The 12,463-nt window shown below is 48.9% G+C and overlaps 1 protein-coding gene across 3 annotated transcripts in view; it reads right to left on the reverse strand.

The window, feature by feature from the left end:
• Nucleotides 1-2,184: 2,184 nt before the first annotated feature.
• The window catches only part of PABPC1L (poly(A) binding protein cytoplasmic 1 like), a 30,371-nt gene continuing 20,092 nt past the window's right edge, over nt 2,185-12,463 (reverse strand). The window contains exons 8-15 of one of the 3 annotated variants that reach the window (XM_025398683.1): nt 10,881-11,147; nt 9,337-9,427; nt 8,589-8,702; nt 6,305-6,411; nt 4,779-4,872; nt 3,306-3,436; nt 2,752-2,826; nt 2,186-2,376 (exon numbers count right to left, since the gene is read on the reverse strand). In XM_025398683.1, the coding sequence (XP_025254468.1) occupies nt 2,758-2,826; nt 3,306-3,436; nt 4,779-4,872; nt 6,305-6,411; nt 8,589-8,702; nt 9,337-9,427; nt 10,881-11,147 (873 nt within the window). In that variant the 3' untranslated portion in view covers nt 2,186-2,376; nt 2,752-2,757. Of the gene's footprint in view, nt 2,377-2,751; nt 2,827-3,305; nt 3,437-4,778; nt 4,873-6,304; nt 6,412-8,588; nt 8,718-9,336; nt 9,428-10,880; nt 11,148-12,463 lie in introns of all 3 variants that reach the window. The other 2 variants (XM_025398684.1, XR_003121437.1) reach the window with 2 other exon arrangements.

The following is a 12,463-nucleotide window of genomic DNA, read 5'->3' on the forward strand; positions in this document are numbered from 1 at the left end:
CTTGATGAGTCTTGTCTGAGCCATCACAGACACCCAGGCTGAAGCAGAGTTAGACCCCATCGGCATAGTCAAGGGACAGTTTCAGAGTGGGGCACTGTACCCCTTTATTGTCTCATAAGCAGGCAGGACTGATGTGAGGTAGGTTTCATGACATCCAGTCACAACTGATTTACATCATCCTGAGCTCTAGAAGGCAAGCAACTTGATTTGCTAGTAAAGACGCAGAGGGTAGGGCTGGCACAACCCAAAGAGGCTACTCGTTTTGTACTTCAGAAATTTCTGATGAACACAACGTGATAAGCTTCCTCATCCCCATCACTCATCTTTGAAAGTTAACATCATTCAGTCTTTTCCAGAGAGGCTTTGAGGAATAAAACTTCTGCTTCTCATAGGTTAATGTTTCTAGGAGAGGGACACACAGCTATCAATGTGACTGTCTTATAGGTTGTGATGGAATTCTACCCCAACTCCCAGAGAGGGTCAAACACCGTTACGTGGGAATGACAGGGCAGAGAGCAGATCATGCGGGGTCTCCTAGGCTGTGTAAAGTGGTCCTTATTCTAATGGTGGGAAGCTACTGCAGGATTTATGCAAGGATGAGACATTAGAGAGGCATTTTGAAAGAAGCCTTAGGACTGCATGGTGGAGGACAGACTGCGGGAGGGCCAGGGTAGATGCAGTTAACCAGTGGAAGGTAGTGAGTGCAGGGGTCGAGCTTAGCTCAAATTAGTGGATTTATTCCACTAGGTAGTGGAAGTGGATTTCGATTTGGTAGGAGGTCATGTTGGTGGATTTTCTCTGGAAGATGGGAGGAAAGTGGTATGGCAGCAGGGCCGGGGAAACCCTCCAATTTTAGCTTTTGCAACAGAATAGTGGGGCCATTTGTGGAGACAGAACACTGGAAGAGAGAATCAGAGAATAAGGCCAGGCACGGTGGCTCATGCCTGTAAACCCCACCCGAGGCAGGTGGATCACCTGAGGTCAGGAGTTCGAGATCAGCCTGACCAATATGGTGAAACTTCATCTCTACTAAAAATATAAAAATTAGCCAGGTGTGATGGTGGGCACCTGTAGTCCCAGCTACTCTGGAGGCTGAGGCAGAAGAATTGCTTGAACCCAGGAGGCAGAGGTTGCAGTGAGCAGCGATCGCGTTACTACACTCCAGCCTGGGCGACAGAGTGAGACTCCATCTCAAATTTAAAAAAAAAAAAAAAAAAAAAAAAAGAGGACTTAGTTAAATCATATGCTTGATTTTATACATGAATGTTACCAAGATAACCAGGAGCTGATGGCAGGTAGGTGGTGGAATGTGAGAAAGGTGACTCAGTTGCTCTTAAGAGTTGACTGGGCTGAAGAAAAAAACGGGGAGTCATCCTAGACTAGGTGCAAATTGAAGATGTGCTTGTAAATTAGATAGCTCAGGAGAACATGGCATGAGAAAAGGAGAGAGCCCAGGACTGAGACTAAAGAAATGTCAGCAGTCAGCATTTGGGGAGAAGACGATGGATCTGCACAGGGAACAGATTAAAAGCAGCCAGAGAAGTAGGCAGGGTGTGGCGAAGACAGGTTGGAGGTCTGTGGAGTGGAGAACAGGAAGAGTGAGGAGCTGAGAGTGGCAGAGCAGCCTTGAGGACTCAGTCAGATTTGTTGCTGGTGAATTTTTAGCAGAACCCAGTCTGCTTGGGTCATAGTAGAAGCTTTCATTTGGCTGCTCAGGTACAGGAGAGGGCAAAGACTTGACCGTACGTCCCTGTTGGAAGCTGAGCACTAACTGACCTGAAGAAGCTTTGAGAGACTTCCCCATTTCCAGGGGAGGAAAATCCCAACCTGGGAAGGTATCCTAAAGCGTTCCTACAAGGGTTAATTATGTTACACAACCCCTTAGCCAGCCTGGAGCCGAAAAGCAGCTGGGTGTTTGCCCTGCAGGGTGCCCAAGCCAGGGGCTCCATGCACATCAGATGGAGGCCCCTGTAGCTCTGGTCCATTGTGTGATATTCATATTGTCATCCACTGTACTGTTGACGGGTCAGTTCCTGACACTTCTCCTGCTCTTGTGTATAGGCCCTCTGTGTACTTCAGCACTCCTTGATGGTTTCTGTTTCTTAGAGCCAGAGCCCCACCCCAGTCATGTCTACCCTTTGCTCTGTCCCCACCTCCCTCAGACACAAAAGGGTGGGAGGCAAGGCAGATTTTGCAGCACTTTTAATACACAAAGCAAAAGGTAATAGGCTGGATGGGTGACCAACCTTCATTCAGATACAGAGCCCAAGTATAGATACAGACTCACTGGGAAATAAGTTAGAGTTTGCAGGGCCTTAGGACTGAGAGCCAGAAACACTGTCCTTTTGGCAGCCATGGAAGTGAGGATTTCCTTTTCTGAGGACAAAAAGGTAAAAGTAAGTGTTTTTAAAGTATGGCGGACACCCAGTCTTCAATAAAGAAGGTGGTTTCATCCCGGTCATGCCTTCGGGCAGGCAGAATGGAGCCAGGCATGGCCCCAGGAAAGCCCAACCTATTCTGCATGAAGCCAAACAGGGCAGCTGGCAAGAGGGCACCTCCTTCACCCTCCACCACCCCCCATTCTGATCACAGTTAATCATCTCCTCTGATTCTCACGACTTCCTCCAAACTCCTAGGTGATTCAGAGAAAGCCAGGGACACAGCACAATTCTCAGTGTGTTTGTGAAAGTCCCTGCCTAGTTCCTTACAGCTTCTCCGGGGCTCAGCTGCTCCTGCCACCGTTCCACCCACCTGGTTTCAGTGCATGTACGCCTTCGGCTGCTCCATAGCCTGGTGTGCCTGCAGCACGGCCACTGCCTCGTCTATCTGTGGGACATGAGTGGGAAAGGCTTAGTGCAGCTGCCCCAGCAGGTCCCAGAAGAGCCTTGACCTCCCCCTGGCTCAGCATCCTGGATACAGGATCCTCCTCCATCCACAGTGTTTCTGTGGAACCCTCCCTCCACCACTGCTTGCAAGATCCCATGGCCCTGTCTGTCACCTTTGACACAGCGGTACACTGCTGGACAGCTGGAAAAATCTTAGCCCTTACACTGATTCAGAACACACTTCCTTGTACCAAAACCCTACCTATGGAACAACACAGAGTTAGTCCACGGAGGTACGAAGTAGCAAACCCTTACCTAAGCTCCCCCACTCCACTCTAAGATTCAGCAGGCCTTCAAGTGTCAGCAAGAAGAAACACTTTATCTGGCCAAACAGCTGCCCACTAGCTCCACTAGGAGAACCCTTGTCCCTAGCTCTGCTCCTGCCCCCTCGGGCTCCCTGCTGCCCAGGTTCCTGCTTACCTTGGCATGGAGGGACTCTGGAGACTCCAGCATGAGCAACAGCTCCGAGTTGTCAATCTCCAGCAGCATGCCCGTGATCTTGCCGGCCAGCTGGGTGTGGACATCATGGATAAGGGGGTAGAGACGCTCCCCTGTGTGGAACACCCTCTAATGGCTTGTGCACCTGCCTGGCTCACATCCCAGCATCCCAGGGCTGGTATGGAGTGGAGCACTGAGGACATCTGGGTTCTTCTCCCAGAACTGCTCCTTCCAGGCTGTGACATTTAACACCTGATCTAACATCAGGTACTTCTAATGACAGGGCCTGGTATTGGGGGTCAGCCTGTCTCAGCTGTGTGCAGGGCCCAGCAAGGATGGGGTGCCTCTTAATTAAGGCAGAAAGGGCGGAAGGGGTCTTCCCATGAAGAAAGTGAAGATGTTTACAGAGAACTAGTAACAAAGCCTTCTACTTCCATTAAGTTCATTTAAAAGTTTTCCGGGTAAGGCCAGGCACAGTGGCTCACACCTGTAATCACAGTACTTTGGGAGGCCGAGGCGGGCGTATCACCTGAGGTCAAGAGTTCGAGACCAGCCTGGACAACATGGTGAAACCCCATCTCTACTAAAAATACAAAAATTATCTAGGTATGGTGGCACGTGCCTGTAATCCCAGCTACTCGGGAGGCTGAGGCAGGAGAATCACTTGAACTTGGGAGGCAGAGGTTGCAGTGAGCTGAGATCGTGCCACTGTACTCCAGCCTGGGTGACAGAGCCAGACTCAAAAAAAAAAAAAAAAAAGAAAAATTCAGGGTGAGGGGAAGGGGGTAACGTGGCAAAATGCTAAGTAAGCTGAAGAAACAATGGGGCGGTGGTAATGGGGGCGTTCAGTGAAGGGTCTGGAGGTCTTGGTGGCCATGCAGTAAAGAGCCTGCCAACTAGGAACAAGCTTGTGTTCACTTAATGACATTTTTATCAGGGCCTGCCATGGACACTGGGGTGGAGATGAATTGCACAAGGAATCCAGAATCTACAGGGAACATCACGTATTTACCAAATGCACCAATGCCCCACCTGCCTGCATTGAGCACTAGGAAACGTGAACAGCAGCTTCCTCCCATTCAGGAAAGGGGTGACGAACTTTAACCCCCACCTACAGGCCATTTCTCAGCAGAAATCCAAGACCATACCCCTACTCCTCCCTTCTGTCCCCTGATCTGCCCACATCTGGAGTGTCTCCCAACCTCAAAGTCACAGGATAGCAGCGCTGGAAGTTCTGGACCTCAGGACCATCTAGTCTGACCAGGGTTTTAAGACAAGAGAATAGGTGCCTGAAGAACAGAGGTAGCTTGGCCACGGTCACCCACTAGTGGGGGGCGCAGTGACAACACTGGACTTTGACCTCACGTTGGACCGCCACTCAGGGTGTTTCCCAGCAGGCTAGCCAGCTGATAGCCTTCCTCTTCTTGCTCCAGAGTAGGAGAACCAGCCACTCACCAATCATCTGTTTTTGCTCATGCAGGGGTGCCGCAGCCAGCATGGATGCGGTCAGGGGCTCCTGTCCCGGGACGTGCACAGCCGGCTCCTGGATCTGCATGGTGCCAGGGACACATCCCTTAATCACCATGGATAGGCATGCCCTCAAAACACTTACCCTGGGCCGGGCGTGGTGGCTCACACCTGTAATCCCAGCACTTTGGGAGGCCGAGCCAGGCAGATCACAAGGTCAGGAGATCGAGACCATCCTGGCTAACACGGTGAAACCCCAACTCTACTAAAAATACAAAAACTTAGCCGGGCGTGGTGGCATGCACCTGTGGTCCCAGCTACTCGGCAGGCTGAGGCAGGAGAATGGCTTGAACCTGGGAGGTGGAGCTTGCAGTGAGCCGAGATCACGCCACTGCACTCCAGCTTGGGCGACAGAGCGAGACTCCGTCTCAAAAAAAAAAAACGAAGAAAAAAACCCCACTTACCCTGGCAAGTGAACAGAAGGCCAGGGAGGCACTGGAGGAGGGAAACAGTGGGCAAGGTCTGGATGATCAGGTAGGGTGCAGAGTCCCCAGCAAGGGCAAAGCGGATTAGAAGACGAAGTCATGCCTCTAGCTTAGACATTTCTGGTAGTGCTATGAACTTATAAAGGTCCCTGATAAACGTTGATAAATGAAAGCCCTGTGTTACCAATAACTTTGTGCCAAATAAAGCACTTTTTATCAAGTAGCTTTATGGACATGTCCCCAGCACACTTCTCACCCTTTCACATCTTCATAATTTTAACACATTTTTGGCTGGGTGTGGTGGCTCACACTTATAATCCTAGAACTTTGGAAAGCCAAAGTGGGAGGATCGCTTGAGGCCAGGAGTTTGAGATCAACCTTGGCAACATAATGAGACCCCTGTCTCTACAAAAAATACACAAAATTAGCCAGGCCTGGTGTCATACGCCTGTACGTGGAGGCTGAAGTGGGAGGATCACTTGAGCCTAGGAGCTTGAGGCTGCAGTGAGCTATAATCACACCACTGCACTCTAACCTGGGTGCTGTCAAAAAAAAAAAAAAAAAAAAAAAAGGCCCTTCTCATTCATTTTCCAAGAAGTAGTTCAAACTAGACACATTGAAATTCTACACAGGATATGATAATGCTGAAGTTTAGACCTTTCTTAGGGCAGGTAGATAAATATATAGTCTTTGATTAGAGTAGATAGATTCTGTTTTGAAGATTAAGTACATCCCTTCAATAATCACCATATTCTTAGAATACCTTTCCTTGGTGTTCATGACAAACACTAAGGACATCCAAATTAATTTTGGTAATAACCGAGGCAAAACAGATTGTAAATAAAACAGGATGCTGGCCCTCTTTCCCCTTCTCGCAGTAAGGGTGATCTCTTACTGATTGTACACATTAATAAACGAAACTTTACAAGCCAAGGAAAGAAAAAAAGCCATGGCCCAAAGCCTTAGCTAAGGTTCTGAGCCAGGCGGCCAGGAGCCCAGGCTAAGAGCAGGCAGCTGGGCTGGCCTTACCCGATAGGTGCTATGTGCTGCTGAGGAACATTTGTATGGCAGGAGAGGCCGGCCTGGTGTACAGCATCCTACCGCACCGGGTCCTGTGGTCTGAGTACCAATGTTGGCTGCAAAAAAAATTAAAAAAAAAAACAGAGTTCAAACAGCTGCTATCCAAAAATGAAACAAAACAAAACCAAAACAGAAAATAACAAGCGTTGACAAGAATGTAAAGAAATTAGAACACTGTGCACTGTTGGTAGGAATGTAAAATGATGTAACCACTACAGAAAAACAGTATAGGGCTTCCTCAAAGAGTTAAACAGAATTACCATATCATCCAGCAATTTCACCTCTGGGTATATACCCAAAAGAATTGAAAGCAGGGTTTCAAAGAGCTATTTGTACAAATATTTTCTTTTCTTTTCTTTTCTTTTTTTCTGAGACAGAGTCTTGCTCTGTCACCCAGGCTATAGTGCAGCAGTGTGATCTCAGCTCACTGCAACCTCCACCTCCTGGGTTCAATCCTCTTGTCTCAGCCTACCAAGTAGCTGGGATAACAAGCACATGCTACCACATCTGGCTAAGTTTTGCATTTTTAGTAGAAGCAGGGTTTCCCCATGTTGGTCAGGCTGGTCTCGAACTCCTGACCTCATGACCCACCCACCTCGACCTCTCAAAGTGCTGGGATTACAGGCATGAGCCACCATGCCCAGCCTATATATATATCTTATACAATTTTTATATATAAAAATTCACATTAAGTGTGAATATACTTAATGCCATTGATCTGTACACTGAAAAATAGTTAAGTGGTAAATTTTGTTATATGTATTTACCACAATAAAAAGGAATAAGCAGGGGTGTCAGGGCCTGGCAGCAACCTAAGGCCAGGGATTGAGTATGCCTCGTTCACGCAGAACCTCCAGTGCTGAGCTTGGGGCCCCAGCACAGAGTGGATGTGAGAACATTTGCAGAATGAAAGAACAGACGCACTTGCTGAACAGCCAAAATCTACACCCTTGTTTATAATCACTGCAATACTTACCAGGCTTTAGGCCCAGCGCTAAGCCCTTGCATGCATGATCTCATTGATCCTCAACAACAAGCCGGGCATGGTGGCTCATGCCTGTAATCCCAGCACTTTGGGAGGTGGAGGCCAGTGGATCACCTGAGGTCAGGAGTTCGAGACCAGCCTGGCCAACATGGTGAAACCCTGTCTTTACTAAAAATACAAAAATTAGCCAGGTATGGTGGTACGTGCCTGTAATCCCAGCTACTTGGGAGGCTGAGGCAGGAGAATTGCTTAGAACCCGGGAGGCAGAGGTTGCAGTGAGCCGAGATCACACCATTACACGCCAGCCTGGGCGATAGAACGAGATTTGATCTTACAAAAAAAAAAAAGTTAAGGCTGGGCATGGTGGCTCATGCCTGTAATCTCAGCACTTTGGGAGTCCGAGGCAGGCAGATCCCCTGAGATCGGGAGTTCAAGACCAACCTGACCAACATGGAGAAACCCCGTTTCTACTAAAAACACAAAATTACCCAGGCATGGTGGTGCATGCCTACAATCCCAGCTACTTGGGAGGCTGAGGCAGGAGAATCACTTAAATCTGGGAGGCGAAGGTTGCAGTGAGCAGAGATCATGCCATTGCACTCCAGCCTGGGCAACAAGAATGAAACTCTGCCTCAAAAAAAAAAAAAAAAAAAAAAAAAAAATTTAAATTCTCTACAATAAAATGGGGGTACTATTTTTTTTATTTTTTTATTTTTTTATTTTTTTTTTTTGAGACGGAGTCTCGCTCTGTCGCCCAGGCTGGAGTGCAGTGGCCAGATCTCAGCTCACTGCAAGCTCCGCCTCCCGGGTTTACGCCATTCTCCTGCCTCAGCCTCCCGAGTAGCTGGGACTACAGGCGCCCACCACCTCGCCCGGCTAGTTTTTTGTATTTTTTAGTAGAGAGGGGGTTTCACCGTGTTAGCCAGGATGGTCTCGATCTCCTGACCTTGTGATCCACCTGTCTCGGCCTCCCAAAGTGCTGGGATTACAGGCTTGAGCCACCGCGCCCGGCCGGGGGTACTATTTTTGTCCCCATTTTACAGATTAGGTGATCGGCTGTAGTAGTCAGCAGAGGCCTGAGTCAGCTGGTCCCAGGAACTGGAGGCCAAGCTAACTACCACGCTACAGTCTCCAAAGTTGGCCTTGTTCACCGAGAGGGCGTATGGCAAGGTCACCATGGAGGCTGGTCCTGACTTCTGGTGCCAACTTTGCCCCACCCCCATTCCCCTTGGCCCTACCCACACTCACCTACTCTCTGGGTATGAGGCACCATGTGTGGCACCTGGGTGGAGGCCTGCCTGACACTGCTGATGTGGGCTGGGGGGCGACGAGGCATGACGGGTGGCCGGACCATTGAGGCACCTGGAGGGTAGGCAGCTTGTGGTGCAGACACCACAGAGAGAAAAGTTGGATGGAATGGTGGGAATAATCAGGGTGGCACACTGTGCCTAGAGGCTTCCAGGGCCACCAAGAGAATGGGAAGGGAAACTACAACATTCACAACAGAAATAGGAGTCAATTCACTTAGACCCAGAACTCCAGAGAGGGGGAGTGTAGGAATCTACAATTTCAAATCCAGCTCGTGTCTACCCAGAGCCCCAAACTGCATAAGCACCATGATCGCACACCTTAGTCTCCAAGACAGTTTCAAGTGAGTGTGCATTTCACTCTTATAGAAGAGGGCCTTTGGTCAATAATATAGCCACAGGAGTTTCATCTTCTCAGCTTTGCAAGAATTTTCAGAGTCACAAATCAGAGGCGTCTTTGGCGATGACTGCTGGTGGCTAGCTGTGTGTCTTTCATTGGCTCACCACTGTGCTTGGTACTTTACACACATCTCATTCAGGCCCATGCTCAGAAGAGGAAACTGAGGCTCAGAGAAGTGAAGTCACCCACCCTGGAAAGTGGCAGAGCCAGGTTTCATCCCTGTGTTATGACTGCCCCATGGGGCCCACACCAATAGGCCAGTCAGAGTGGAAGGGGCTGGGTCACTCACAGGAAGGTCTAGGTGGCTGGGACGTCCACCTGGGAGCAGGCTGGGTGGGTGTCACCGGGCCACAGCCATAGTATGCAGCCTGGGCTGGAGGCTGCATGGGAAAAGAAGATCCAGACTGAGGGACTTGGCAGCAGGGTAGGTGAGAAGCTACAACTCTTCAGGGACACCATGGCAGGAACTCCACTGGCTCCTGCAGGGACTGGTGAGTCAAGACCCACAAGGCTGAAATGAAAGTTCCTTCCTCCCATCTCAGGATGTCCATTAGCCCTGAATCCTCCAGGGCAAAGATCTTAGATTTCAATCTTGGCTCCTTGTCAGCTAGCCCAGTGACCTGGATAAAAAGGGTGACATCTTACTCCAACTTGTGCCAGCTTAAGCAACTGCCAAAAGGAGAGGAATGTTCTCACCCTGGTGGCCTTTAATGGGTGACATCTTTCTACTTCCTCTAAGTCCCATGAGGTCCTTTCCCAAACCATGCTCCTCAGAACATTAACATCCAGGGGAGATGTTAACAGGCATCCCACAAAAAATGACCATCTAAGCTGGGGAAATGCTGGATAATCTGTGCCTGTTTTGGAGAGTCTCAGTAGAAATTGGCATCTTAGGGTAGAACAGTATAGACAGTAAAGAAATTTAGGTCATGGTGGCTCATGCCTGTAATCCCAGCACTTTGGGAGGCCAAGGAGGGCAGATCACTTGAGGTCAGGAATTCAAGACCAGCCTGGCCAACATGGTGAAACCCTGTCTCTACTAAAAACACAAAAAATTAGCCGCGTGTGGTGGCACGCACCTGTAATCCCAGCTACCTGGGAGGCTGAGGCACAAGAATCACTTAAACCCAGGAGGCAGAGTGTGCAGCGAGCCAAGATGTTGTCACTGTACTCCATTCTGGGCAACAGAGCAAGACTCTGTCTCAAAAAAAAAAAAAAAAAATTAATTTAATTTTTTTAAAAATGTAGGGCGGAGCACAGTGGCTCACTCCTGTAATGCCAGCACTTTGGGAGGCCAAGGAAGGAGGATTGCTTGAGCCCAGGAGTTTGAGACCAGCCTGGGCAACATGGCGAGACCCCTTTCTTTAAAATAAACAAAAAATCAGCTGGGCATGGTGGCATGCACTTGTAGTCCCAGCTACTCAGGAGGCTAAAGTGGGAGGATCACTCAAGCCCAGAAATTCAAGGCTGCAGTGAGCCATGATCACGCCATTGCTCTCCAGCCTGGGTGACACGGAGATCCCGCCTCAAAAAAAAAAAAAGAAAGAAAAATGTAGGTTTATTTTGCTGAACGCAACATTTCCCATACTTGCTGGATCATTGAGAGTCTTTTTCAGCACAACATTCACGAGCTTCTCTCACTGGGAAATGCCATTTGACTAACACTCTCTCTCCCTTTTATAGAGAGGAAAACAAAGACTTCCTCGTGAGTCCTCAGCAGAAGCAAGTTAGAAACCTCCGTTTCCCTAGAACTCTAGTCTTCACGCTCTGCCTGGCTGGGGCAGGGGGGAAGGCTGGGGAAGGCTGCGGTGGGAGTTGTGGGCAGGAGGTCACCTGGGGCACGGCAGGCAGGAAGTAGCTGGAGGGCTGCTGAAAGGAGCCCAGGAGGGGGTTGCTCAGGGTCCGCATGGTGGAGAAGCGTTGCATGTACTGGTTGGTCAAGATGGCCTTCCGCTCCTCTTTGCGCTGGGCCAGTGCCACGTAGAGTGGCTTGGTGCCCACGATGCGCCCGTTCATCTCTGTCACAGCCTTTGTCGCCTCTTCTGGGGAGGAAAAACACACAAAGCCAAACCCCTTGCTGTGGCCACCCTCTGTCATCACCTAAAAGCAAGACAAGACAAGAGCTGCTGGGGTGGGGAAGGAAGGCTCCTGGGGCTCCGCTGCCTCCCTCCTCCCCACGGGCCAAGCCCAGCATGAGCAGGCCCGAGAGAAAGCTGTGATGGAGGGATGTAGCATGCACCCCTGTTTACTGAGCTATGATGGAGGGATGTAGCATGCACCCCTGTTTACTAAGCAGTGATAGAGGGATGTAATGTGCACCCGGTTTACTGAACTGTTTGAGGGATGTAGCGTGCACCCCCATCTATGAGGCCTGCTGCATGCCAGATACTTTACAAGCCTTCACACCTCACACATACAATCTCCCGATGCGGGAGGCATCGCGGCTCCCACTTTACAGCCGGGATAAGAGAGACTCAAAAGAGTGATTTCTCTGGGGTCACTCAGCTAGTGGTTCGTACGTTAGCCAGGACTCAACCCAACACACTGTTCTGGTAAACTTCTATTGCCTCTGCTAAGTACCAAGCCAAGTTCTTTAGGAATTTGAGAAAGAGGTTCTTAGCCTTTTTGTTAAAATAAACTTTTTACTTTGGGGTAACTTTAGATTTACAGAAAAAGTTACAAAAACAGTACAGAGGCTTGCTGTATATCTTTTTTTTTTTTTTTTTTTTTTTTTTTTTTTTTTTTTTTTTTTTTTTTTAGGGGGGCGTTCTCCCTCTCCCGCCCGGGCTGGAGTACACTGGAGTTCAGTGGCGCATCTCAGCTCACTGCAACCTCTGCCTCCCTGNTTTTTTTTTTTTTTTTTTTTTTTTTTTTTTTTTGAGACATAGTTTCACTCTGTCACCCAGGCTGGATTGGAGTGGCACAATCTCGGCTAACTGCAACCTCAGCCTCCCGGGTTCAAGCAATTCTCCTGCCTTAACCTCCTGGATAGGTGGGACTACAGGCATGTGCCACCACACCTGGCTAATTTTTGTATTTTTAGTAGAAAGAAGGTTTCACCATGTTGGCCAGGCTGGTCTCAAACTCTTGACCTCAAGAGATCTGCCTGCCTCAACCTCCGAAAGTGCTGGGATTATAGGCGTCAGCCACCATGCCTCGCCTGCTGTATATCTTTCACCCAGCTTTCCCCAATGTGAACATGGTACATTTTTCAGAACTACAAAATTAACACTGGTGCAATGCTATTAACTATTTTATACCATTAGCTCCTATTAACTACAATGCTATTAACTGAACTCCAGACTTCATTGGAATTTCACTCTTTTTTCCCCTAATATTCTTTTTCTCTTCCAGGACCCAACCCACATGGCATTTAGGGTTTGTCTTTTTTTTTTTTTTTTTTTTTTTTTTTTTGG

The sequence above is a fragment of the Theropithecus gelada genome, chromosome 10, assembly GCF_003255815.1.
Source record: "Theropithecus gelada isolate Dixy chromosome 10, Tgel_1.0, whole genome shotgun sequence".
In the NCBI taxonomy this organism is placed as follows: Eukaryota; Metazoa; Chordata; class Mammalia; order Primates; family Cercopithecidae; genus Theropithecus; species Theropithecus gelada.